Genomic DNA, 25,220 nt, shown 5'->3' on the forward strand with positions numbered 1-25,220 from the left:
TGGCCCCGTACCTGTGGGGGGGGGGGGGCAGGAAGAGCCTACCCCTGAGGGCTTCTGTATGAAATCGGGAGTAAGAGTATGTGCACCCAACACCCCTTTGCCAGGTGCTGGCTCTGGGTAACTGCGTGTTAGACTGAGGGCGGGGCTGACAGGTCAGTAGGGCAGCACCTTAGAGACCCTTCTCAGCCCTCAGCGGACACATCCCACCTGCGTCTCTCTGCTGTTCCAGGGTGCTCAGAAGTGACCTCCCCACCAGGGAGGGCCATGGGCAACTCCACTGAGACCCCGGTAACGGAATTTATCCTGCTGGGCTTCCCAGAGCTGTGCCGTCTTCAGGGGCTCCTTTTCGGGTTATTCCTCACCACCTACCTGGCGACCATCCTGGAGAACCTGGTCATCGTGGTGACCATCCGAGCCAGCCATCAACTGCACACACCCATGTACTTCTTCCTGGCCAACCTGTCAGTGCTGGAGACCCTCTACACCTCGGTCACCGTCCCCAAGCTGCTGGCTGGCCTCCTGGTGTGGGCGAGGACCATCTCCTTCTCAGGATGCCTCACCCAGCTGTTTCTCTTCCTCTCGCTCGGCTCCTCTGAGTGCTTCCTCCTGGCCACCATGGCCTGTGACCGGTACCTGGCCATCTGTCGCCCACTGCACTACCCAGCCACCATGAACCGGAAGCTCTGTCTGTGCCTGGCCCTCAGCGCCTGGCTGGGCGGCTTCCTGGCCTCCTTCGTGTCCGTGGCTCTCATCTCCCGCCTCAGGTTCTGTGGCCCCAATGTCCTCAACCACTTCTTCTGTGACATCTCACCCCTGCTGCAGCTCTCTTGCTCTGACACCACTGCCGTTGAAGTTTTGGACTTCGTGGCAGCCCTGGCTGTGCTCTCCACCTCCCTGCTGGTGACCATGGTCTCCTACGCACACATCCTGGCCACAGTGCTGAGGATCCCAGGCTGGGCCGGCCGCCGGAAAGCCTTCTCCACCTGTGCCTCGCACCTGGCGGTAGTGGCCACCTTCTACACGGCCACCATTTTCATGTACGCCCGGCCCCATGCCGCCCACTCCTTCGACCTCAACAAGCTGGTGTCCGTGATCTACTCAGTTGTGACGCCCCTGCTCAACCCCATCATCTACTGCTTGCGGAACCGTGACATCAGGGAGGCGCTGGCCAACCTCCTCCGAGCCCCTGGTCCCTCCTGAGCACCAGCTGCAGGAGGAAGAGCTCCCGAGCGCCTCTCCTCTCCTCTGTTCACAGCCTCCGGCCCGCCACCCGGCAGGCCCCAGCCCTCTCACACCAGCCAGAGCTGCCAGGAACACAGGGGTGGCCATGAGAGCATCTGGACAAGCGGGGGAAAGGCCGAAGCTTCCTGCCCCCCTCCCAGAAAGCGTGGGCACCTGAGCGGGGGACAACTCCCGGTGGGGCCCTCAGCCCAGGAAGAGCGCAGACTCCAGCTCCCAGGAAGGCCCCTCTTCACCGTCGCTCCCTTCACCTGGGACATGGCCAGTTTCCATAGGGGCCGGCCCCGTTCCTGGGCCCCACCTGCCCTGTGCCTAAGCTCCCAGCGCCTTAGAGCAGACCCTGCAACCAACCTCAGCTGGCCGGACGGTGGACGGAGCGCCCGCACAAGGCCAGACGGTGCCGTGGGCCACACACTTGCCACCTTTCCTCAGAAACAAGAATGTCATTTGACTTAAAACTCGACGGGTCTAGTGAATAGATGACAAACCCATACGTGGCTTCTCTTCCTTTTCTCTGTTCTCTGGCACGTAGGGGCAGAAATTGGGTTGATCCAGCACTTTCCTTCTTATTGGGCGATCGTCCCTGGTCAAGGTGAGTGCTTCTTACTTGAACCCATTGCTTCCCACACCCTGGACCCTCCCCGGCCTTGGCCCCAGCGCGTGATGCGTTTGGCGTGTGCCCCCGGAGACTACGCGTGCCTCTGGGGTCGCATTGCTTGGCACATGAGTTTTAAATTCATGGAAATGATTTTGTGCTGTAAATATTCTCTTACTGTTTGGCTTTATTATTTTGAGGTTATGTCACTAAGTACATGAAATTCAGAACTGTGATGTCATCTTGCTAAATCTAACCGTTTATCATTAGGAAGTGTTACTGTTGGGGCGCCTGGGTGGCACAGCGGTTGAGCGTCTGCCTTCGGCTCAGGACATGATCCCAGAATTCTGGAATTGAGCCCCGCATTGGGCTCCCTCCTCCTCTGGGAGCCTGCTTCTTCCTCTCCCACTCCCCCTGCCTGTGTTCCCTCTCTCGCTGGCTGTCTCTATCTCTGTCAAATAAATAAAATCTTCTTTAAAAATTAGCCCTGGCTGACATTTCCATCTTCATCATGCATGTTTCTGTACATCAGAAGGATAGCTCTAGGGGCGCCTGGGTGGCACAGCGGTTAAGCGTCTGCCTTCGGCTCGGGGCGTGATCCTGGTGTTATGGGATCGAGCCCCACGTCCGGCTCCTCCGCTAGGAGCCTGCTTCTTCCTCCCCCACTCCCCCTGCTTGTGTTCCCTCTCTCGCTGGCTGTCTCTGTCTCTGTCAAATAAATAAATAAAATCTTAACAAAAAAAAAAAAAAAAAAGGAAGTTTTACTGTTTGTCTCCGGCAGTGCTTTTCGCCTTCCTTGGCCCGGCTTCAAGTCGCCTGGGTCTGGTGGCGATAGCGCCGTGTGAGCCCCCCTTCCGTTCGCGGCTGCTGCTTTAGCTGTGCCTGTTGGCTTCTGAGCAGCCGCTGTCAGCAGCTCTGCAAACCCCACTTCTGTGTTGTCTGTGGAGAAGCCAGCTTATATTTACTGCTTTTAGGTGATTGCGTTTCCCCCACTTCTGGAAGCTTTCAAGATCTTCTAACAAGAAGTTCGGTGTTTGGTTTCCAGGCCGTGCTGTTCGTTGTATTTATCATGCTTGGAGTTTGTGATGTTTCTAGAATTGTGCCTCATCGGTTTCTGAAAATGGTCAGCATTGTGCCCCTAAACACTGCCTCTGCCCCATTCTTCCTCTGCTCTCCTTTTGGTTCCCCACGTCCGTGGGGGGCCCGTGTGGGGCCCGTGTGGGGTCGGTGTGGGGCCCGTGTGGGGTCGGTGTGGGGTCCGTGAGGGGTCCGTGTGGGGTCCGTGAGGGGTCCGTGTGGGGTCCGTGTGGGGTCCGTGAGGGGTCCGTGTGGGGTCCGTGAGGGGTCCGTGTGGGGTCCGTGTGGGGTCCGTGTGGGGTCCGTGAGGGGTCCGTGTGGGGTCCGTGAGGGGTCCGTGGGGGGTCCGTGTGGGGTCCGTGTGGGGTCCGTGAGGGGTCCGTGTGGGGTCCGTGTGGGGTCCAGGGGTCGGTGTGGGGCCCGTGAGGGGCCCGTGTGGGGTCCGTGAGGGGCCCGTGAGGGGCCCGTGTGGGGTCCGTGAGGGGTCCGTGTGGGGTCCGTGTGGGGTCCGTGAGGGGTCCGTGTGGGGTCCGTGAGGGGTCCGTGGGGGGTCCGTGTGGGGTCCGTGGGGGGTCCGTGAGGGGTCCGTGTGGGGTCCGTGTGGGGTCCGTGAGGGGTCGGTGTGGGGCCCGTGAGGGGTCCGTGGGGGGTCCATGAGGGGCACCCCTCTGCCCAGCAGCCTGTTGTACACACTCTTGCTTTCTCTCTGCGCTTTCTTCTGGATATTTCCTTCTCATCTTCCAGGTTACTAATTCTCCTTGGCCATATCTAACCTGTGTTTTTAAGTGTATTTTTTCAGTTCTAGAATTTCCATTTGGTTCTTTCAGTTTCCCAGTCTCCCTCACATTCTCAATCTCGTTCTGTTCCTGCAGGCATGTAAGTTCCTCCGCGAGTCTCTTCGCGATCTCCTCGTTTGCCTGTGCTGCTCTCTGTCCCCTGCCGAGACTAAGTAGTCTTATTGCCATGACCTTTTATAACATCTTGATATCTGACAGGGTGCCCTTCTTTGATCTTGTTTTTCAAAATGAGTTATATTAGTACTTTTTTTACATTTCCACATGGACTTCAGAAATCCTCGGTTTCTCTATTACTTTACTCAGGCCGTCATAACAAAGTGCCACAGACGGGGTGGCTTAAACCCCAGAAATTCCTTTTCTCACGGTTCTGGAGGCTAGAAGTCTGAGAAGCACGTGGGCAGGGCTGGTTCCTTCTGAGGCCTCTCTCCTTGGCTCACAGATGGCCGCCTTCTCCCTGAGTCCTCACGTGGCTGTCCCTGTGCATGTCTGTGTCCTGGTCCCCTCTTCTTATGCGGACACCAGTTAGATGAGACCAGGGCCTGCCCTACTAGCCTCGTTTTACCGTAATCGCCTCTGTTAAGACCCCATCTCCAAATACAGGCACATTCTGAGGTTCGAGGGGTCAGGTCTTCAACACGGGAATTCGGGAGCCAGGCCTGTGTGTGGAGCAGCAGTTCTGAGCCTCTGGGATCGAGAGCAGTCTGATGGAAGCTAAGAGAAGTCACGTCACATCAATAAACTTGTCACATCAGGTCACAGTTGAGGAGGTCGTGGAATCCACTCCTAAAGCCGTCAAGAGAGCCTGGTGCCCCCAGGTGGAGAGGCTGGGTGGGATGTCCACAAAGGTGGACAGCCAGATAGCACCCTTTCAAGAAGTCCCAGAGTCACATCCAGCAGGGCTGGGAAGGCCGGCTGCCTGGGGCAGTGGGGTTCCAAGTGCCCTTGCTGGGGAGTGGCCACAGTGAGGGCCCCCCAGAGGGATCTGAACTGCAGGGTAGTTAGAAGGTCACCCATTATCTCCTTTCCGGATACCCTGGGGCCCTGGATAGCCATCCTCTCCTCTCCAGGCCTCTCGGTGAAGAACACTGGACACCAGGATCTAGAGCTCTGGGTCTGCGGTGGCATTCTGTGGCCTCTGTCTGGGACACATTGCTTGGGGCAGGAATGAAGATGGGGAATAGGAGAGGGTGAGGAGGGTGGGAAAGGGATGGACTGTGCCAGGGAGGGGGAAGTGGAGGGGTGGAGTGAGGATGGAGATGGTGGGGCGCTGTGTGCAGCAGAAATGGGATGGGGTTGGGTGCCCACGGGGTGATGGAGAGGGAGTGGGGTGGACGTGTGTGCGATCAGGAGGTGGGGCTGGGGTCTGGCGGGGAGGGAGTGAGGGTTAGGACGGGATGCAGCGAGGATGAAGATGCTGGGAGGGAGAGGGGCTGCGCGCTCCTCACAGACTGCCTCTTTCTCCTCCCTTCCCGTCTCCTGGGGGATGAGCCTCCGCGTCTGCCCGCCCCCAATCCTAGGGCGGAGGCCTCGCGCAAAATCCAGACTCCGCGCTCGGGTGCAGGGTCTCCGCCACAGCCCGCTCCTTCCCGCTCTGTCGCGGCCCCTGGAGCGGCCACTCCAGCCCGCCGTTCCGACAGAAGCCCGTGGCGGGTAAGGCCGGACAGCTTGATCCGGGCGCACCGGAAGGCTGGGGCGGGCACCCGCGGGGCCGGGGATGGAGGCGCCGCGAGAGGATCGCAGGCACCCGGGAGGAGGGTCGAGCCGCCACCCGGGTCCCTGCGCCCGGATTAGGCCCTTTGTCGCGTCCCGGTCCCCCGCCCCAGCTGCTCAGCCGAGAGGTCGGGGGGAGGGGTGGAGCATGGCGCGGGGGTGGGGCGGGAGGGAACCGTCCCTTGGGGCCCGGCCTGCGGGGGCGCGGTCTGCACTGCACTGTCACCGCCGCGCATCTCCGCGCCGCCCGCGAGGCCAGGACCTCCTGCTCCGGCTCTGCGCCCAATGCGCGCTGCCCCAAAGAGTCCGGAAGTGCCTGGAAGAGGCACACGCTTGACCCTTTCTCCAGACGGCGATCTGGGTCTTTGGGGGCCCTCGGTCCCCGAGACTGTACCCTTCAAATACATCCCCCACACTGTACCCTTCAAATACATCCCCCACCCCAGTGTGGCCTCTGGTCCTGCCAAGCCGCGGAGGCTTGGGTCGGTCGTGCCAGGGCAGCCCAGGATATGGGGCCCCCTCCCCCAGGCCTCAGCGTCCCCACCGCAGGGTGTTCACCACCCCCCCATTCTTAGCTCCCATCCAGCCCCAGGCACAGAATAACCCCCAGGTGCTCAACCCTCTGACCCTCCGATTCACCCCTTGCTCCTTACTGAACAAGACTCCCACCCTCTATTCAGGCCTGAATGCCTAATCCTCCCAACCCTGAGCCGTAGTCTTCCAGATGCTGGCAGCCCCTGTACTGCCAAATGCTGTCTCCTGTCCCCAAGCCCTGAGCCCGCTGGTCCCCTAGCCCCTGCCCCCAGGCCTTGAGCCCCCCGTCCCCGAGCCCCTGAGCCCCTGTCCCCAGGCCCCGAGCCCCTGAGCCCCTGTCCCCAGGCCCTGAGCACCCCCCCCCCCGTCCCCGAAGCCCCTGGTCCCCTGACCCTCACCGAAGCTGAGGTCCTTTCCCCGTTTTACCGCAGGTTTGCTCCACAAAGATGAACTGGACGGCCGCGACGTGCTGGGCTCTGCTGCTAGCCGCCACCTTCCTCTGCGACAGCGGCGTGGCCAAGGGTGGCCGTGGAGGGGCTCGCGGCAGCGCCCGGGGAGGACTGCGCGGGGGCGCGCGGGGGGCCCCCAGGGTGCGCGTGAGGCCTGCGCCCCGCTACGCGGGCTCCTCCCTGCGCGTGGCGGCGGCGGGGGCGGCGGCCGGGGCTGCCGCGGGCCTGGCGGCGGGCTCCAGCTGGAGAAAGGCCCCGGGCCCCGGGGAGCGCGACCTGGAGGACGACGAGGATGCGGCAGTGGGTGGCAACCGGACGGGCCAAGGCGTCTACAGCTACCGGGCGTGGACTTCGGGCGCGGGGCCCACCAGCAGCCCGCGCCTCTGCCTGCTGCTGGGCGGTGCTCTCGGCGCCCTGGGGCTGCTGCGACCCTAGGCCCGGCCTGGCTCGGGGCCAGATGTGGCCCCCAGCCGGCGCCCTCCCCGCAGGCCTCTCCAGCCCACCCAAGACCGCCAGCCGCTGAGCGCCCCTTCCCACCGCGGCCCACCGCCTCCGACCCAGAGAGCCTGTTCTACCTCTCACCTGGAGGCTGCCTCCTGTCCGGCGCCCTGCCCAAGTCCTTCCCCAGCCTCCCCATGTCCCACCGACCGGAGGACCAGGGCCCATCAGTTCCAGGATGCCCCACCCACCGCCTGGAGTTCAGGGTCCTCCCCAGCCAGGAAGGCAGGTGCCTGGGCTGCCATCCTGGCCACCAGCCCACCATCTCTCCCAAGCTGCCCAGAGAGATGTGCCAAACCAGGATGTTCAAGCCATTCTGGCTCCCCTGACCCCATCCTGGACACTCGAGGGGGTGGACAGTGCTGACCAGGAGGCAAAGAGGCGGGCCCTGAGGACCCTGTGGCCCTCCCCCATAGAAGCAGCCAGAACGGACCAAAGGACTAGTGCTCTGGGGAAGAAGAGAGGTTTCTCTCAATAGGTTGTAGTGTGCCTACCGCCTGTCCAGAAGAGGCAGTCTGGGGATTTTGGAGCCCACGTGTGCCCGTTGTGGCTCTCTGGATAATCCCCAGAGCACCCCTGCCACAGCAGCTGCCCCAGGGCCTTGCCAGCCCACCCTCAGGCCCAGAGGCCTGCCCCCTCCCTGGGCAGACACTCTCAAGACCAGGGGCCCCTTGGGGCCACTTTGCTCCCACTCAAAACAAGTCACTCTTCTTGGGACCTATTTTCGGGGGAAACCACATTGTTGAATTTCCGGGAGCTTTTCATTTCCTCTGAGGGTTAGGCTCACCTTCTGGAATCAGTGCTCGCCGGTCCTCAGGGATGGCACTGCCACTCCCACTAAAAAGCCCTCCCTGGGACAGCCGGCTGTGCTCCAAGCAGGTCTGTAGCTCGCAGCCCGCCGGGAAGGGGAGGGCAAGGTGTGAATGGTGCGAAGGGGGCAAGCCAGATCTCAGGTCACAACCAGCAACCAACACACCACGAGGCAGTCCCTGGAGGTGGACGGCGGCCAGGCCCAGCACCCGGCAAGCACAGCCAGACGCAAGAGTACTCGGGGTCAGCAAAGGAAAGTGCCCGGGAAGATGAGCCCCTCCAACACCTGGCTGAGCATCTGAGGCTGTTCTGGGGACAGGACAGACCCCCAGAGAGGCCTCTAAGGAAATGCCAGGCGGGCCTTGCAAGGGTTTGCCTCTGGCACTCAAGCACCCTCGGCAGAAAGCCAGCCCTTTGCTTCTCAGGCACCCAGAGACCCGTTTCCCTCGAGCCTTGGGCCTGGGTCACCATCCGTGAGCTCGGCGCTGGGGGCCTTGGCTCTTCACCACATCCTCCACCATATCCCGCGGCAGGACAACGTCCCAGGCCTAGATCTTCTGGATCTCCCCCTCTTTCGGTGCTCACTGAAAGCTTCACCCGCTGCTGGGCTGCCTCCCAGAATATGCACTCACACCACCCCCTCCATACCACGGGGCCTTCGGACTCAGTTGACGGATTCCAGCACCTCCTGGGAGGGGGAGCTGCCACCTCTGCTCTCCCACAGCTGACACACAAGTCTGGTTAGGGTGAGGGTCTCCAAGCTACCAGTGGAACCCTGGACCAAGCATTTCTCTCCCAAGACCAGGATACAGAGCTGCAGGACACAGCTGCCTGCAGCCGCCTGTACCCACAGCGCCAGCATTCTCGGGGTGCAGCCAGCCCAGATGCCCCCCCACCCATTCCAGACCAACCCTGACGCTACCAAAGACCAGCAGGCCGTGGCCGAGCGCTGCCCAGGGCCCCGGGGGCAGCGTGACCGTTCCGCCCTGCACCTGCTGGCGGGAGAGTCTTGCACAGGGACTCGGTCCTACCTGAGGGCCCAGAAGCGCGGGCCCAGCCTCTCGGGAGCCCTCGCAGGCTGCACGGCACCACGTGGCGGGTGTGGCGTTAACAGCCTTCTTAAGTCAAGAGCCTATTTCACACACCAGCCTGATTCCGGGCCGCGCTTGAGTTCTTCCCGCTCTCCTGGTCAGGGTGCAGCAGGAAGCAGACGGTGCCCAGGGCAGGAAATGGCAGCAGAGGTCAGTGTGTGCGTGCCCGCTGTGGGCATCTTCAGGAGGGGAGGTGCCCTGCAGAGACTCGGGTGTTTCCAGGAAGGCCACGGCCCCAATGGACACAGAAGAGGCGAAGCAGCTGACCAGGTCCACCCCACCCCCTTTCCTTCCTCCGCCCTTTGCTGAATGCAGGTTGGTAGGTCAGGTTCCCTGGGGAAGAGTCCCACCATCCTGTTAGCTAGAAGGTGCTCAGAGGCAGTGGCAAACTCCAGTGTCCACTGACCACACCGGCGACCCTCATGGCCCGTACGCAGCTGGGGACAGACGACCCTTGGGCTCTGCCTCAGCTCTCCGGAACCCCGTCCACTTTGTGTGCACACGTAAGTCGTGTTGTGAAATAAACACTCTGATGGCAAACAGTCTTCTTTATTGCAGGACCCAGGACACTACCAAGGACCTAACACAAGAACGCTTACTAAGCGGCTCATATCCCGATTTTTCTTGCTGAGAGAGGCCTGAACACGTGGGCCCAAGGTGCTACTGGTCACAACAAATCAGCCACAGCACAGACAGGCCTTTCAAATTGTTTAAATTACAGACCGTACTTCCACCTCCTAAGAAAACATCGGCTTTTCCTTAAGAGATACTCAGCACGTGTGAGGCTCACAGGGACAGCTCAGAGATGTCAGCAGCCCCGATATCCAGACCCCGGGCACCCTGCCCTGTAACCAGCAACTGGCCAGGCTGTGGAGTGGCGGCAGGTACAGGCTCCGTCCTAGAGACGAGACCTGAGTACCGTACAGTGACCAGCATGGAGATTTCGGGAAAGAGAGTCCCAGCGTCAGATTCTTGGCTGTGAGGGCCCGCGATGTCCCAATGTCTGGTGCCAAGGGCCAGGCAGGAGGGAGGCCCTGCCAGCTGGACCAGTTCAGGGGTCTGCCAAGGGGGGGCTCCGCAGGACATCCCTGTCCAGCATCACTGGGCCTAGCAGCCCGCTGCGGAAGGTGCGGAGGAAGTCTCGGGCTGCGGCGGCGTAGTTGGGCTGGATGACGTTCACGTCCCCTGGGGAGACAAGACGGTATGGTGAGGAAGGCACCTCTGTGCAGGGCAGGCCCAGGATTCAGACACACCCCTCCCCTCCCTGCCCAACCTCAGGGACTGATGGTGGGTACCTGTGAGCTTGGGCACCAGGGCAAACTCAGAGAGAAACCACAGAGTCTGGGCAGTGGCGCCTGGACCGCAGGAGGCTTCAAAGGGGTGGGACACGGCGTGTACCGAGCACGAGACAGGGCTGCCCTGCCCTCCTCTCCAGGCTGGACCGTGAGCCCCCTCCTCTGCAGCACCTCCGTTCCCAGAACAGCCACGTGTGCCCACGGTGTCCTCTGCCCACAGCCACAGCCCTCTCGGTCGGCCGGTTCTCCCAGCCCGGGGCTGAGGCCTCCACGTCTCACCTGTCCCCGTGAGCACCTTCACCTTCTGCGTCTTCCCCAGCCTCACAGCCACCCGCTTCAGCACACTGGCTATGTCATCGCAGGCTCCGTCCAGGCCGTAGTGCTGCACATACCTACACACAGACCAGCGGTCAGGGGGTGGGAGCCAGGGCCAGGACGTGCCGGGTCACGGCCAGCTCCACCAAGGACCCCTCCTGCGTGTGGGCTGACTTCTGTCCTCCCACTTGGCCATGGCCAGCTGCCCTAAGGGCAGCCTCCCCACCGGAGCCCGTGGTTGCATCACCCACCCCACTCCTGAGCAGGCCCGGGGCCTGGAGCCCTAGGTTAGCACGGCAAGCCACTGGGAGGTACGCAGGGCCTCTGGGCAGCCGCACGAGGGCAGGGGCACCAGGACCACCAGCACTGTCTCCAGGGAAGAAGGAACAGGTGAGCCCGGTGCTTCTGCAGCCCACAGACCAGCAGACTGAGCACCCACCTCCGCTGAGAACTGCCTGGGGGCTACCGGGAACTCCCTGACCCACACGACCCCCGCTGTGGGCCTGATGAGAGGCCCAGCACACGGTCAGGCACGTCTGACCCCAAAGGGCTGAAGGAGACAAACCTCATCCACAGACAAGCACCCCCCTGAGCCCCGGGAGCCGGGAAACTCCACCTGGACCGCCTCACGGTCCACAATGGAGGCCAGAGCTCAGCCAGGAGGAAAGTAAGACGTGGACCCAGCCCCCACGTGGGCATCGGAGTGCCCGTCTCAGAGGGAGTCTGAACCCTGAGAACACAGGTCCTAAGTCAAACTTCTGAGGGCGGCAGCCGCACAAGGCCCTCTGTCCTGGCGATCTCGAGAGCTGTCCCCGGAAGAGCACTCCCGCTAACACACACACCCAAGAGCTTCCGCCCGCAGAGACCCTAGAGATTCTCTAGAAACGTTCTCTGGAAATGCTGCAGGACAGCAGATGCCCAGACTCCCACACACATGAAGCAAAAAAATTAATTTGAAATTCTACTTCACAAAACAGAATAACAGGAACTGAATTTACCTCCCCTGAAACACCCAAAAACACACAAAACAATGGTTTTCAAGGCACCAGACATCAAGCTAAGAAGAATGTAAACAGGGACCTGCCACCGCCCCACTCGGCACCTCGTGACCCCACAGAGCCCAGAGGGTTGCTGCAGCAGAGACGTCGCTGGCTGAACCAGAGACGGCAGAGCTGCCCAGAGAGAGAGTTCTAGAAATCCGCCAACCTCTCTATTTAGCAGAGGAGGGCTCAGCACATGTGAGAAAGGAAATTTTCCAAAGCCAGAGGCCAGGAGAGACCCCCAGCAGGGCAGAGGGGCAGTGGGGCAGCGCTCACACAGAGCCAGGAGCAGGCGGGTGGGACACAGGGCAGGGGAGGGCCCTGCCCCACTCGGGGCAACGGCTCCAGACCCAGAGGCCTGGAGGGAACTGTTTCCAGACAATCGTCCCAAGCAAAGCTCAAGGATTTGTGCAGGAACTTAAAGATACCATCACCCAGAGATACAAAATTCAAAATGCCTGCCAGCCGAGCAAACAGTATGAAGCACGGACCGCGGGAAACGGACACATCGTGAGGAGAAAATCAGTCAGGGAAACTGCCCCAGATGTTGGGTTAGCAGACAGATGTTAGATCACTTATTGTGACCACAGTCCATGTGGTTACGAACCGAAGTAGAGACACAGACGATGTGAAACGCGCTAAGACACACACTGGCGGGCGCAGGCAGCAGGTCAGACACGCAGGGGTGCGGGCGCGCGGCCACACGTGGGCACCAAGTCCTGAGGACGGGAGAAGGCAGAAACTGAAAACGCAGGAAGAAATCATGGTTGAAAATCTGATAAAAGCTACAAAGCCACAGATCTAAGAACTCAATGAACTATAAGCTCAAGAAACGTGAAGAAAGCCAAACAGGGCCCGTTGTCATAAATGGCCCAAAAGCTTGATGAGAAAATCTTAAAAGCAGCTGGAGGAACAAAGACAAACCTGACTGATTACTCATGGGAAACGACAGGGGTGAGAACAGGATGGGACAGCCTCTTTCCAGTCCTGAAAACAGCTCTCCATATAGCCTTTCACGCAGCACAAACATCTTTCCAAAACGAATGTGAAACGAAGACATCTTTGAACAACCAAAATCTGAAAGAATAAATCAGCAGCAGACCCGAGCTGCAAGAGACCTGACGGGAAATCCTCAGTTGGAGGACGCCACGTGGAACCAGGACCCACACGAAGGAGCGAGCAGCGCTCACGAACCGTCAAGCAACGGGCAAACAGCTAAGGTTTCTTTCTTATACTTGAGGCCTCTGTATAAACGAAACAGGATAGCTCAGGTTTACAAACACGTAAAAGTAAGACACAGAAAACAAAAGCCCAACGACCCAGAGAAGAACGCACATCGTAAGGAGCTTGCACACGAGACATGTTATGACATCACTCCAAGCTCCTCAAACACTCAGGCAACCTCCTCCAGAAGTTACAGACGACAAGCTGACAGACGGGACAGAGGGAGGAAGACAGGCAGGCAGACGCAGAGAAAGAGGAAAGGGAATGAGGAACAGATGGAACAAACAGCACGCGACAAATGTGGGGTTAAGATTTTATTTATGTATTTGAGAGAGAGCGTGATCGAGAGGGCACAAGCCGGGGAGCAGCCGAGGCAGAAGGAGAAGCAGGCTCCCCACGGAGCAGGGAGCCCGACACGGGACTTGATCCCAGGATCCTGGGACCACAACCTGAGCCGAAAGCAGACGCCTCACTGAGCCAGCCAGGGTCCCCACAAGACGACAAATTTAACCCAAACATCAGTAATCACATTACGTGTAAACAGCCCAAAGACCTAAAATAAAGACAGAAATGGTCAGACTGGATAAGAAACAAGACCTCACTGTCTGTACGCAGCCTGTGAGAAACACATTTTTAATATAAAGACACAGATAAGCTCAAAGCAAAAGGATAAGAAAGGATTTACCACGTTAACACAAATCGAAAGCTGGAGTGGCTGTATAATGAGCAGACGAGGCAGGCGTCAGAGCAGAGCGCGCTGCGAAGACCAAGACGGTCACTGCGCGTGATGAGGGAGGACGGCAGGACCCGCAGCCTGTCCCCTGCACCATACAACACAGCTTCGGAACACATGAAGCAGACACACGACGACAAGGACAGACGGACAAACCAGTCACAGGCAGAGTTCAGTACCTTCTCTCAACACCTGATGGCAAAACCAGAAGCAAAGCCCGCAGAGTAGAAGTAAGGAAATAATAAAGATTGAACGGTAATCAATGAACTAAAAGACAGAAAAACAACAGAGAAAGTCAATGAAAGCTGGTTCTTGGTGAAAATCAGTAAAACTGATGAACCTCTGGCAGGACTGAGGTCCTCAACGTGACACAGGACATCCAGGAAACACCCCCGCTCACATCACAGTCCCTGGCGAGAACAAACAGGCGTGTCAATCTATACCACAGAACACCACGTGGCAGCCACCAGGAAGGAGCGACACAGGTCACGACCCACGTGACAATATGGGTCACGACACACATCACAACACGGAGGAGTCCGACAGCAGTGACATCGAGCACAGGGAACCCAACAAAAGACAGTACACGCCATGGGACTCCATCCCTAGGACGTTCGAGGAAGGGAGAGAAGGCAGATGGCCGCCAGGGTGTGGCACATGGGGTTGGGGGACCGTCTGTAAAATGGGAGAAGGAAGGGGTAGGGAGGAGCAACCCCCAAAGAGCACAAGAAATTGGGGAGCTTTCTTGACTGCGTAAGAGTCAAACGTGTCAAACTGCACACTGCACATCATGTGCAGAATTGGTCTAATAATACGTTAATGCTATTTTCCTTAAAGACGTTTGTCCAGGAGGAGAGAGAGGACAGCCCACCTGCCCCCAACCTGCACTCACCCAAAGAGCTGGTGCCTGTTGAGAGTGTAGAGAAGGTAGTCGGCCAGGGTCTCCTCCCCCACCAGGTGGTCCAGCACAGTTCCTGGAACCAGGAGGCCAGCGTGAGCACTGCAAACCAGCCCCGCATCTGGCCCAGCCAGAGGCGCTGCTGCTCCTGACCGCTCCGCCTCGGCTGTAAGCTGGGAGAAGGCAGGCGCTCTGCAGGCTGTGGGGGTCAGTGGGCTCAGAGCAGTGGCTGGCCCACGGCAGCTGGAACGAGGGCTGCACAGGCTGCTTGACAGGCTCACTCCGCACAGCTCGGAAGGGTCTGCCACAGCCGGGCTGAGAAAAGCAGGCACAACCCGCCAGCCCTGGCGGCCCCACACCTAGGCAGCAGGAGGGGGCACCGAGGGGCTCCGACTCACCGCACAGAGCCAGCTTCAGGCCCATCTCCACACTTGCAATCCGAGGGGCCAGCACCCCAGGAGTGTCCAGCAGGAACATCAGTGGCCGCTCACACACCTGTGAACAGAGGGCGGTCGGGCCAGCCGCTCCCTCCAGTATGCTGCTGGGTGGCCCCTGGAGCCAGGCTGCTGGGTTCCCAAGGCTCTGAGGAGGCCCTGACGCCCTGTCCCAATGGGCTCGTCCTTTTCAGGAAGCTCTCAGCTTCCCTGCAGGATTGGTTCCCACTGAGTTTGGAGAACAAATCACAGCAACAGAGCCCTGTCTTTTCCTCCCAGGGCAAAAAAGGCATGTGTGGACAGGCTGGGCTGAGCCTAGGAGAACAGGCCACTGTGTGACCTTGGGCAGGTGCCTTGCCCTCAGCCATAAGACAGGGGTCTGATGTAAGGGGGCGGCAGTGCCTGGCACGCGACAAGCACTCAGCAGGAACAGAGTGGAGGACAAGGCCTGCAGGCCACCCCTCAGGCCTCAGGAAGCACCAGGTGCGTGTGCATGGAGCTCTAGACCCAGCAGCCGAGGACCCTACCTGAATTCTGGACATCACAGCTCTGGTGATCCCAGGCTCGCCGCCCACCCTCGTAGCTTTTCCTGCGGGATGAAAAGGGGCTGTCGAATGTAGTCAACACACAAAGCCCAGCATACAAGCTACAGGATAAGAAATGAGACACATGGAAACCTATGAAGGCCCACATGAGCTTGCGTTCAATTCAGCTCCAAACCAGCTCACAGCAGTGACCCTTTTACCAAAACTTGCCTCCCCAATGCCTAGAACGGCGCTCCAAGACCTGCTGAGGCAGGCAGGCGTTTGACCGTGAAGGTCCCAACAGACCTGCTTCTTTCAGCACGCCAGCTTCTGCCTCCAGGACTTCACCCTACGCCCCCGACACCAACCCTGCACCCCACGAAGCTGTCCCCACAGCAGTGCCCACGACAGGTCTTTCTGTGAGCTGAGTTCCTGTCCAAGGTGCCAAATCAACTCAAGAGTAAAGAGATACATGTGTCTGTCAGTGATGCATGGAAAAGCAAAACATGGTCTAGAAACCCATCAGAATAGTATTCAGCCTTGAAAAGATGGAAATCCTGACGCAGCCACGGCATGGACGGACCCTGAGGACATCACTCTCGGTGAAACAAGTCCAACACGGAAGGACCAACACTGTGTGACTGCACTCATGTGAGGTCCAGACAGAAAGCAGATTAGGGGTGCCCAGTGCTGGTTAGTGTTTGTTGAAAGACTTCCAGTTGGAAACAATGGAAAAGTCTAGAAATAGTCTGATGAATGCACAGTACTGAATATACTTAATGCCAATTATTTTTAAAGCCACAATCTTTTAAAAGCCATAATTAAAGAAAAACTTGAAACGACAGATGATTTGGCAAGTCTGCAACGAGTACCAAAAACACCATCTGCAAAGTAATGGTTCGGCTAGTTGAGTCTGGGGGTCTGTGCACTGGGAGCCGGTGTGTTAACGGAACACACATTGCTGGTGTGGAAAACAAAGCCAACGTGGCCCTGGTGACAAACTTGAAAATACTTAATGGAACAAAGGGTAAAGCACAACGAGTGAGTAGAGCGGGCACGTCTGTGCGACTCCACGACCAGGTGAGCACACACGAGGAGGCGCCCGGACGGCTCCCGGAGCCCATTCCCAAGCCCGGACGATGCAGTTTTGCAGCTGGGAGGGGGGGCACCTCACCAAACGCCTCCCGCCTGACATCAGGTCCCACCTATGCAGCGGCGTCCTGAGACTTCAACGAGGGAGAAGCAAAACCGCCAAAGAGCAGGAAAGTCACCCACGTGTTACACATCTTAACATTTCATGTTCAGGAGAGAAAACAAACTGAGTCTAGAACATGTAACAGGACGGCTCTGCGTCACCATTTAGCCTTACGTCAGGCAGTTAACCGGGTCCTTTCAGTGCACAGACAACCCCGAGGGGCCGTGAGGCTCCGGGTCCGGAAGTCTGTCTGAGGACCGAGGAAGAGCGGCTGCACGCCAGGAGAAAGACCGCAGAGCACGAAGGCCATACCCTTCCTCAGGTGCTGTCTCCTCAGCGCGTTGATGAGTGAGGACTTGCCCACGTTGGGGATCCCGATCACCATGGCGCAGTACTCCAGGCTCTGTCCAGGCACAAAGGCAGGGAGTCAGGGGTCCACCCAGAGCCCCCCCACAGCCCCCTCCGGCCCATGCTAGGGGCCCCACAAGCCCAGGTTTGTGTGCAGGGGAAGGAAGGTCACTGTGGAGGCCCTGCCCACCTCAACAGGGCCACCCCACCCTTCCTGCTATGAGAACAAGGACGCAGGGCAGCTCCAGGGGCTGGGGCAGCAGCCCCCTGCCAGGCACCTGCAGCAGCACAGAGAGAGCCCCAAGGAGTTCTGGGGTGCAGTCGTGGCCCAGCATGGGGACCGCTTGACCGCTGCTTAGCCACTGAGCCTTGGGCTCCTCAGCAGGAGGGACCAGCCCACGGCCGGCACTGGGCCCCACAACCAACCTCTCCTCGATGATAACGGTAGCTGCTCTCAACCAGCCCTCTGACCATTGGGATGACCTGCCAAGGACAAACCACACAGAAACAGGCTTCTGGAGGCAGTATACTCCCAGGTCCAGCACCGGGGAACCAGGGCTGTCCTCATCAGGATTCAGAATGTGCTGGGACCCTGGGGGGGGGTGGGCAGTGACCTGTGCCATGTCCTGTCCCTCCACCATCAGTGAGCAGGTCAGTCCCCCAGAGGGTGACAGCTCTGACTACAGCCACCTCCCACCAAACTGCATGTCAGCCAGTGAAATAATCCTCAAAATACAACCGCAGAAAACGAGGCCCCAAACCCTCCGGAAGCTCGCCCTAGCTACAGCCCCGAGCAGCCCCGAGTGCACTACCGCCCAGCACTATCCTCCTCAGACGGTCACAGGCTGTCCAGAGCCCACCTGCTCTCAACCAGAGGAGTATGCCCCAGGACCCCCAGCAAACCCATGGACTGTCTCCGAACTCTGCTTCTTCTAAGAGCATGAGATAATCTGTGGGATTTCTTAAATGTATTTAAGCAAAAGCATTAGAGTGTGAAACAGAAGGGCACCTACCTGCTTGATATTCTCATCCCTTACGCAGTTGGTGAAAACAACATTTTTTAGGCCTTTTCCTTCTAAGTGTTGTATAATTTTCTGAAAGAGAATATTTCCATTTTATATACTAAATGCAAATAGGGGTAGCATGATACGCTAAAATTCAAGGATCTGGGACAGCCCCACCCCCGCCACAGGGCCAGGCGTGTTCCTGGCTCGGAGCCCCTGCAGCAGAATCTGGGGAAGAGCCAGACCCCTAGGGGGGCAGGTGGCACAGGCACTGGAGCACATGGATCTCGACCTCCTGCAGAGCACAGGCCCGACTGGCTCCCCTGCGAGGACAGGAGGGAAGTGCCCTGGCCTGGGGCCCATGTACTCCGGGCTCCAGCAGGGATGAGGGCTCAGCACAGACACCACCTGCCTCTCAGGACTCGGGCACCCTCACGTACAAGGAGCCGCTTCCAGCATCAAACAGTTCGGTCTCCACTAGTGATCTTGTTACCCCTGAGTATTCTGCCTAGCTCCCCTGTAAACTGAGGCTTGAACACAATCCAATTACAAAATATACGTAATGTTTTAAAAGGCCAAAAGTAAACTAAGGCTAACATGAATTTACTGGTCTTAACATGAAGCGAAAGCAGCGTAGGAATCCCGTTTTTTTTAAAACCAGTGTATACTGTTTGAACAGCTACTAACCTAAAAATTTGGCTGATACCTAAATGAATAAAAAGTCATTCACTAATTAGTTTTAGTTATGTACTTCAGTTATTCTCTGACGATGCGGATTAAGACACAGGCCACAACAAAGACGTATTTGAGGCCACATTTTGAAGTATATCAACTCACAATGGATGTCCTGACTCAGCACGTAGAAGTAGACATGAGGGGTCACCGCTGGGGGCTTCTCCCTTCCTCTCCAGGGCCTCTGCCACAGCAGCACCTGAGAACAGCTCCCAGCCCAGGGAGACACCGCTGTGTCCCTACGGCAGGTCACCTTAGTGCCCAGCACTCTACAAAAATTAGCATTTAAGGGCAGACGCAATCACTGATTAAGACTCAAATCTCAACCAATAAAAGCAAAGCTTATGATAAATCACTCCCTGTGCACATGCACTGAGACCCATGAGCACCTAGTTCCTGGAGGGCCTGAGCTGCCCGATCTGCACAGCAGGAGGGCTTGAAATGCCCACAGGTGACTGCACCTGGGTCAGAGGTCAGGGGTCGCTTCTGCTTGGATTCTCAGTGACAGAACTCCAGTGGCTTCAGTGTTTGATGTTTCTGGAAACGTTGAGGTGAGGCTTGTGGTTGGGGCTTAAGGAACTCAAACACACCACAACCAACTACAAAACCTGAACTGAGGGGCGCCTGGGGGCTCAGTCTGTTGAGTGTCGGCCTTCGGCTCAGGTCATGATCTCAGGGTCCTGGGATCAAGCCCCTGCAACAGGCTCCGTGTTCAGCATAGAGTCTGCTTCTCCCTCTCCCTCTGCCCATCCCCACTCCCCTCTCTCTCACTCTGTCTCTCTCTCTCTAAAATAAATAAAATAGGGGCACCTGGGTGGCTTGGTCAGTGAGGCGTCTGCCTTCGGCTCAGGTCATGATCTCAGGGTCCTGGGATTGAGCCCCGCGTCGGGCTCCCTCTGCTCCTCCCCCAGCCCCACTCCTGATCTCTCTCTCTCTCTCAAATAAATAAATAAAATCCGGAAAGGGAAGGAAAGTGGAAAGGAAAAGGAAAGAAATAAAGCTTTTTAAAAGCAAAAAAAAAACAAAAACAAAAAACCTAAACTACGTTCTGGAAACAGAGAAAACTGCACCACCAAAAGCCTAACAGCCTGGCTGCAGTCCCCGGCAGGAAGAGCAGTGGGGAGCACTTGAAAACAGCATGTCCAGACCTCCATGTTTCTCGAACCTCTGCGACACATGGGAAAGCCCTGCCCTGGGTCACTCGGTCACGCGTGTCCCCCAGTCCTGCCTGCTTTGAAGAAGTTCCTTCGGGCCCCCCCACCCTTCTAGTTTCCAAATCACTGGGTGTGCAGGACTGGCCGGCTGGTGTGGGCACCTGGGGCAAATGCAGCCATCACAGGAGACCTCCAGGTCAGTACCCACGGCCTGGGCCTGTAGCCACCGGCCTCATACAGCTACTGAAGCACAACTCGTTAAAATGGAATACACTGTGACCCTCATTGCAGGGGCCGCATTTCAAGTGCTCCCGGCCAAATGGGCCAGAGGCCACACAGTGGGGCACCGGGCTCCAGACACCCAGCCTGGCAACGTCCCACGGGAGAGGCGAGTTTTAGCCCTTGGACTATAAGTTAAAAATTAAAGGGAAGCATGTCATTTTGAGAAATCATGTGGGAATACGTCTGCAAACAAAGGTTGTTTGCCAAAGCAATCCCGCCTGGCTGAGTCAACACCGCAGGTTTGCAATCCCAGACACAGTAACCCTAACCCTGACGGCACCCGAGACGGGCACCCTCACCTGCTGCTCTTTCAGATCTGCCAAGTCCATTTTGTTGAGGACCAGCACGTGAGGCTTGAGCCCAAGAGTTTCCTGAAACAGAGGATTGCGGCCTGAAAGTGGAATGTGGCAAAATTAAGGCAAAAATCCCTTCAGTGCTTTACCAGCCAATTAATTTATCTTGTCCATCCTGTTACGCAAACTGACAAGGAAATCTGTAGAAGGAACTGAGCAGAGGAGGAAGCCTAGTCTCAGCCCAAGTACATGCCAGCCAGCCCAGCCTCACACTCCAAGAACAATGAAACCAACCCCCAGTCCTACCCTCCCAGCTGGGGAAAAGGCCACTACCGCGTCCCCACTGCAGACACGCAGGGCAGTGGCTCTCACGTGCCTTCCCAAACAGGAACAATGGGGCAAAAACAAAACACAAAGCTCAGTGCCAGGTTTTATAACTGGTTCTTTGTTTAGCTGCCAGGGTACGTAAGTTCAAAATGAATGATCTGATCACTCAGTGCGTCCCATAAAGTCCTAACCAGTGCATCTCAAACCACTGTCACCCTCTGGTTACCTCCAAGGAGACAAGGGTCCCCCATGGAAACCATCCTTGAAGGCTCTACACCTCGCCAGCACTGTCAGACCCTTCACCCTCAGCCAGGGACCCCTGGGGATCAGGACCGGTCCCACCTCATGGGACCCTAACACAGGCAGGAGGAGAAGCCCTTATCTTCTGAACACTCGGCCCCTACCGGGTGCTGCATCTCCTCCTGAGTCCAGGTGTGAAATTCCCGAGGCCTCCAGCACACCCTGTGTCTAGGCCGGTTAAGGGCTATGCCCTCACTCATACAAAAGGACTTTCCACAAACTCACTCTTCCCCCAAGGGTTAACCAATCCTGTGTAATTCAGAATACCAAAAGCCTCAGGCTCCCTCCCAGGGCCCCTAACCCAGCCTAGGGCTCCGTGCCATGTCCTGGAGGAAAAGGCAGAGGTCTAGAAACCAAAAGGACAGGTGTCCACTCACTGTCCAGTGAGTAACCACTACAGGTTTATCATTTTTGATAAACATAGGACTGCCAGCAAACAATTCTGACTAGCATGGGATATCCTATAAATTGACATATTTAGCCTACAATAAATAAACTTGACACTTCACTACAAAAGTTCCAGAGTCTTTGAAATAGTGAAAATGGTCCCTCGTCTGACATCCTTAAGCTGGTAACAACTCTCAAACCAACACCTTCATCACATAAAGAGAATCCAAACATAGCTCAAATACAGTAAAAACAAGGTCTGACAAGTATATTCGTTAACAAACAAGACCACCAGACCTTGCCAATTCACGCCTCAGGCACAGAGGAAAGCCCTGCTGGCCGGCACATCGAAATGAAGCTTGCATACCCCACCTAGAGAACCCACTGATGGACTAGACTGGAAGGTCTGGGTGTGCCAGGCAGAGGTCGGAGACAAAGATGCTACCAGTGTACCAACGGGAGTGTCAGAAAACACAAGGCCCCACACCAGAGACACTGATTAACTGGTCTGGAAAGGGGCCCAGACCAGGAGTTTTTAAAGCCTCCTGGAGAAACTCTAACGTGTAACAAGGGTTGAGAACCACTGCTTTAAGTGCCTCACCGAGAGGTGAGGGTGCCAGACCCTGTGGTAGCCGACTAGACCAGAGCAGAGATCAGACAGAGATCAGGTAACGGTCAGGAACATCTCCTGCTGCTTGAGCACTGCCGGATAGGAGGAAGGGCCTCCCCTTACCACTACAATGTTGCACGCAATTCCCACAGAGTTGGGAGCGAGGGAGCCCACAACACTAAGCAATTCTGTGACACCAGCTGGATGTCCTATAATGCACCTCAATTCTAACACTATCTACACGAAGAAAGAGTCAGATCCCACAGGCTAAGGGCTCAGTCCCACAAGATGCTACCCCCCTTAAGGTGCCAATCACAAGTCCAGACTGTCACCTGTGCTTCTAACCAACTAGTTATAGATGGGAGGTTCCCACGAGCCCCTCCTTGGATTCAATTAGTTTGCTAGAGCGGCTCACAGAACTCAGAGAAAATTTTACTTACTAGATTACTGGCTTATTATAAAATGATCCGACTCAGGAATAGCCAGACAGAAAAAACGTATAAGGCAGGGTATGTGGGATGGAGCACAGAGCCTCCATGCTCTAAATGTGACACTCTCAGGGCGCCTGGGTGGCTCAGTCAGGTAAGCACCCAACTCTTGATTGCAGCTCAGGTTGTGATCTCAGGGTCATGAGATCAAGCCCCGCACTGGGCTCACCACTCAGCGCAGAGTCGGCTTGAGATTCCCTCTCTCCCTCTGCCCCTCCCTGCCCCGCACTTGCATGGGCGCCACCCCCCTTCTAAATAAATACATATATACACATGTACATACATAAATAAATAAAATCTTTTTTTTAAGGTTTTATTTATTTATGTGACAGAGAGACAGCCAGCGAGAGAGGGAACATAAGCAGGGGGAGTGGGAGAGGAAGAAGCAGGCTCATAGCAGAGGAGCCCGATGTGGGACTCGATCCTGGAACGCCGGGATCACGCCCTGAGCCGAAGGCAGACACTTAACCGCTGTGCCACCCAGGTGCCCCATAAATAAATAAAATCTTTTTTAAAAAATAATAAACGTGCCATACTCCCTCCATATCCAGATTTGCCAATGCAGTTTTCCAAACTGTCTTTTTAGGTCTTTATTGAGGCTTGATTAATTAAATCACTGGCCATTGGCAATCAATTCAACCTCCAGCCCCCCTTCCCTCCCAAAGGTCAGGGGATGGGACTGAAAGTTCCAATCCTCCAATAGCAGGGTTGTTTCACCTGGCAAGCAGCCCTCAAACGTAGGTGACTTAGTGGCTTTCCAAAAGTCACCTCATCAACAGACACCTTTATCACTCTCATCACTTAAGAAATACCCAGGGTTGGGGCACCTGGGTGGCTCAGTCGTTAAGCGTCTGCCTTCGGCTCAGGGCATGATCCCAGAGTCCTGGGATCGAGCCCCATATCAGGCTCCTCCACTGGGAGCCTGCTTCTTCCTCTCCCACTCCCCCTGCCTGTGTTCCCTCTCTCGCTGGCTGTCTCTCTCTCTCTGTCAAACAAATAATTAAAATCTTTAAAAAAGAAAAGAAAAGACAAGACCCAGGGTATTAGGAGCTCTGTGCCAGCAACAGGGACAAAGACCAAACAGACATGTATTTCTTCCTACAAATCACATATCACAACCACTGAAGGATATCCGGGCGTCATGGACCTCGATGATACAGTCCACCAACTTTAGGCTGCTTTGCATCTTCCTCAGCCCTGGAAAACAGAAGAAGGGTGCCTAATGGGTCTATGGCTTTCCAAGAGTGACAGGTTTAAACTGAACGTCACTAACAACACACCACGAACAACCTAAGACGGAGTACCTCTGAGTGGCGAGTCCTAAGTCACCCTAAGTGATAACCATTTACCGAGTGCATCTCTGAAGTTCAACAGTGGTGTCTCCAGAAGGAGAGGCCCTGCCCGAGGGGCAGCGGCTTGTCTGGGTCCGATGGCCCTGGAGGGCTCTACCGGGAGTATTTAACCTCGGAGCTACGAACAGGCAGCCCCGACTACCCCACTCACTGGGCCCTCACACTGTGTGGCGGTGCTGCTGCCCAAGCATCCACTTCAGCCCCTCGCGCTGCACTGAACTCACCCTAACCAGGAACCACACACAGCAGAAGTAACAAGGCTCCTCGGTAAGGCGACAGCGCCACTCAGCGGGCCTCACGCAGCCACATCGGGGCATTGAGCGCATCCTCGAGCATCTCACATCCCCCACCTCCATGCCCACGCTGCCACCGCGCCAGCCCTCGGGACACGGACGTGCGCGGCACTCGGTCACCGCGCACCGGTGAGCCAGAGCGCGCGAAGGCAGCCGGAGCAGGAGCGGCCATCGCCGCACGGGGGACTGCGCCGCTCCCAGGGGTCTTCCCCGACAAGTGGTTTGGCAGGGGGCTTGGGCTGTTTGGCAGCAGACAGCAATGCCCCTGCGTCTTAAATGTGCTGCAATGACAGCACAGATTGGAAAGTACTTCCCTACCACCATTTCATTTAGTCCTCAACACAATATTCAGGAAAGCATCTCTTCGTAGAAACAGATGTGGCAGCGGAGGCTTTGGGAAATAAAGCGGCAGAAGGGACGTGCTGGGACTCAGGGCCGCCCCCGGACACCTCTGCCGCCCGCCGCCGCCTCCCGCCCCACGCGCGGTTAACCTGACGAGCGAACGGGTGCTGGGGACGCCGGCGGGTGCGGGGGGGTGGGTGGCGCCGGGAGGGGACTCCGGGGACTCCGGGGGGCACACACACGGGCATACAGAGGCGGGCGCAGGCGGCGGGCGGACCCCGGCCCTCCCGCCCCCCCTCACCCTTGGCCATGTGTCCCGGGAACCAGCGCGCCACGTCGCGACCGCCCAGGGGGAAGCTGTCTCGCCAGGCGGCCCCGGCGGCGCCGCACAGGGCGCGCGAGGCCAACCTCATGGCGCCGTGTGCCCGAGCGCAGCGCGACGCGGGGGAACCAGTGCCGCGACGGACCGCTCCGCCGCGCCCACGACCAGACCCTGCAGTTCCGGCGCTTCGGAAAGCCGCCCGGCGACTCGCGCGTGCGCGCTACGCTGCCTTCGGCGACGCGCAGGGCTCGGGGGGCGGGCGGGGGGCGGGGCTACGAGACTACCGGGGACCTGCGCGCTCTCGGGACTTCGCGGGGGTCCTGAATTTATGGGGTGGTTTTTTTTTTTAAGGAATTCATAGCTATAGGAACGTTAATTATATTTAAAATTTTCTAGTTCTTCCTTAAGTGTTTCTCAGTATAAGTGTAACATGCCTCGGCGGCCCCTGCCAATGTTTGACCCCCCTTTTACAAATTGGTTAAAATTTTCAAATACTTTAAATGTGGCCTATATATGTAATATCCCCCT

General features: G+C 57.4%; 3 protein-coding genes across 7 annotated transcripts; 2 read left to right on the forward strand and 1 right to left on the reverse strand.

Annotated features, from left to right (window-relative positions):
* The first annotated feature begins 264 nt into the window (after window positions 1-264).
* Window positions 265-1,200, forward strand: LOC113252102 (olfactory receptor 6-like). The gene has a single exon (XM_026494513.3). The coding sequence runs from the start codon at window positions 265-267 to the stop codon at window positions 1,198-1,200; it is 936 nt and encodes a 311-aa protein (XP_026350298.2).
* A 4,020-nt stretch (window positions 1,201-5,220) lies between these two features.
* Window positions 5,221-9,340, forward strand: SPRN (shadow of prion protein). Its single transcript, XM_026494514.4, has 2 exons — window positions 5,221-5,358; window positions 6,384-9,340. The coding sequence occupies exon 2, from the start codon at window positions 6,399-6,401 to the stop codon at window positions 6,834-6,836; it is 438 nt and encodes a 145-aa protein (XP_026350299.1). The 5' UTR covers window positions 5,221-5,358; window positions 6,384-6,398; the 3' UTR covers window positions 6,837-9,340.
* On the reverse strand, window positions 9,331-24,883 carry MTG1 (mitochondrial ribosome associated GTPase 1). Of its 5 annotated transcripts, XM_057308606.1 has the most exons (11): window positions 24,672-24,872; window positions 23,514-23,580; window positions 20,278-20,380; window positions 17,820-17,900; window positions 17,233-17,289; window positions 16,771-16,861; window positions 15,267-15,328; window positions 14,704-14,800; window positions 14,300-14,381; window positions 10,375-10,487; window positions 9,331-9,985 (listed from the first exon to the last, which is right to left on the reverse strand). In XM_057308606.1, the coding sequence occupies exons 1-11, from the start codon at window positions 24,781-24,783 to the stop codon at window positions 9,852-9,854; spliced, it is 999 nt and encodes a 332-aa protein (XP_057164589.1). In that variant the 5' UTR covers window positions 24,784-24,872; the 3' UTR covers window positions 9,331-9,851. The 5 variants fall into 5 exon arrangements, with proteins under 5 accessions (XP_057164589.1, XP_057164587.1, XP_057164588.1 ...); XM_057308604.1 differs by having other exon boundaries at window positions 9,331-10,487; window positions 24,672-24,883; XM_057308605.1 differs by having other exon boundaries at window positions 9,331-10,487; window positions 24,779-24,879.
* Between the last annotated feature and the right edge of the window lie 337 nt (window positions 24,884-25,220).

Source organism: Ursus arctos, unplaced genomic scaffold (assembly GCF_023065955.2).
Source record: "Ursus arctos isolate Adak ecotype North America unplaced genomic scaffold, UrsArc2.0 scaffold_7, whole genome shotgun sequence".
Classification (NCBI taxonomy): Eukaryota; Metazoa; Chordata; class Mammalia; order Carnivora; family Ursidae; genus Ursus; species Ursus arctos.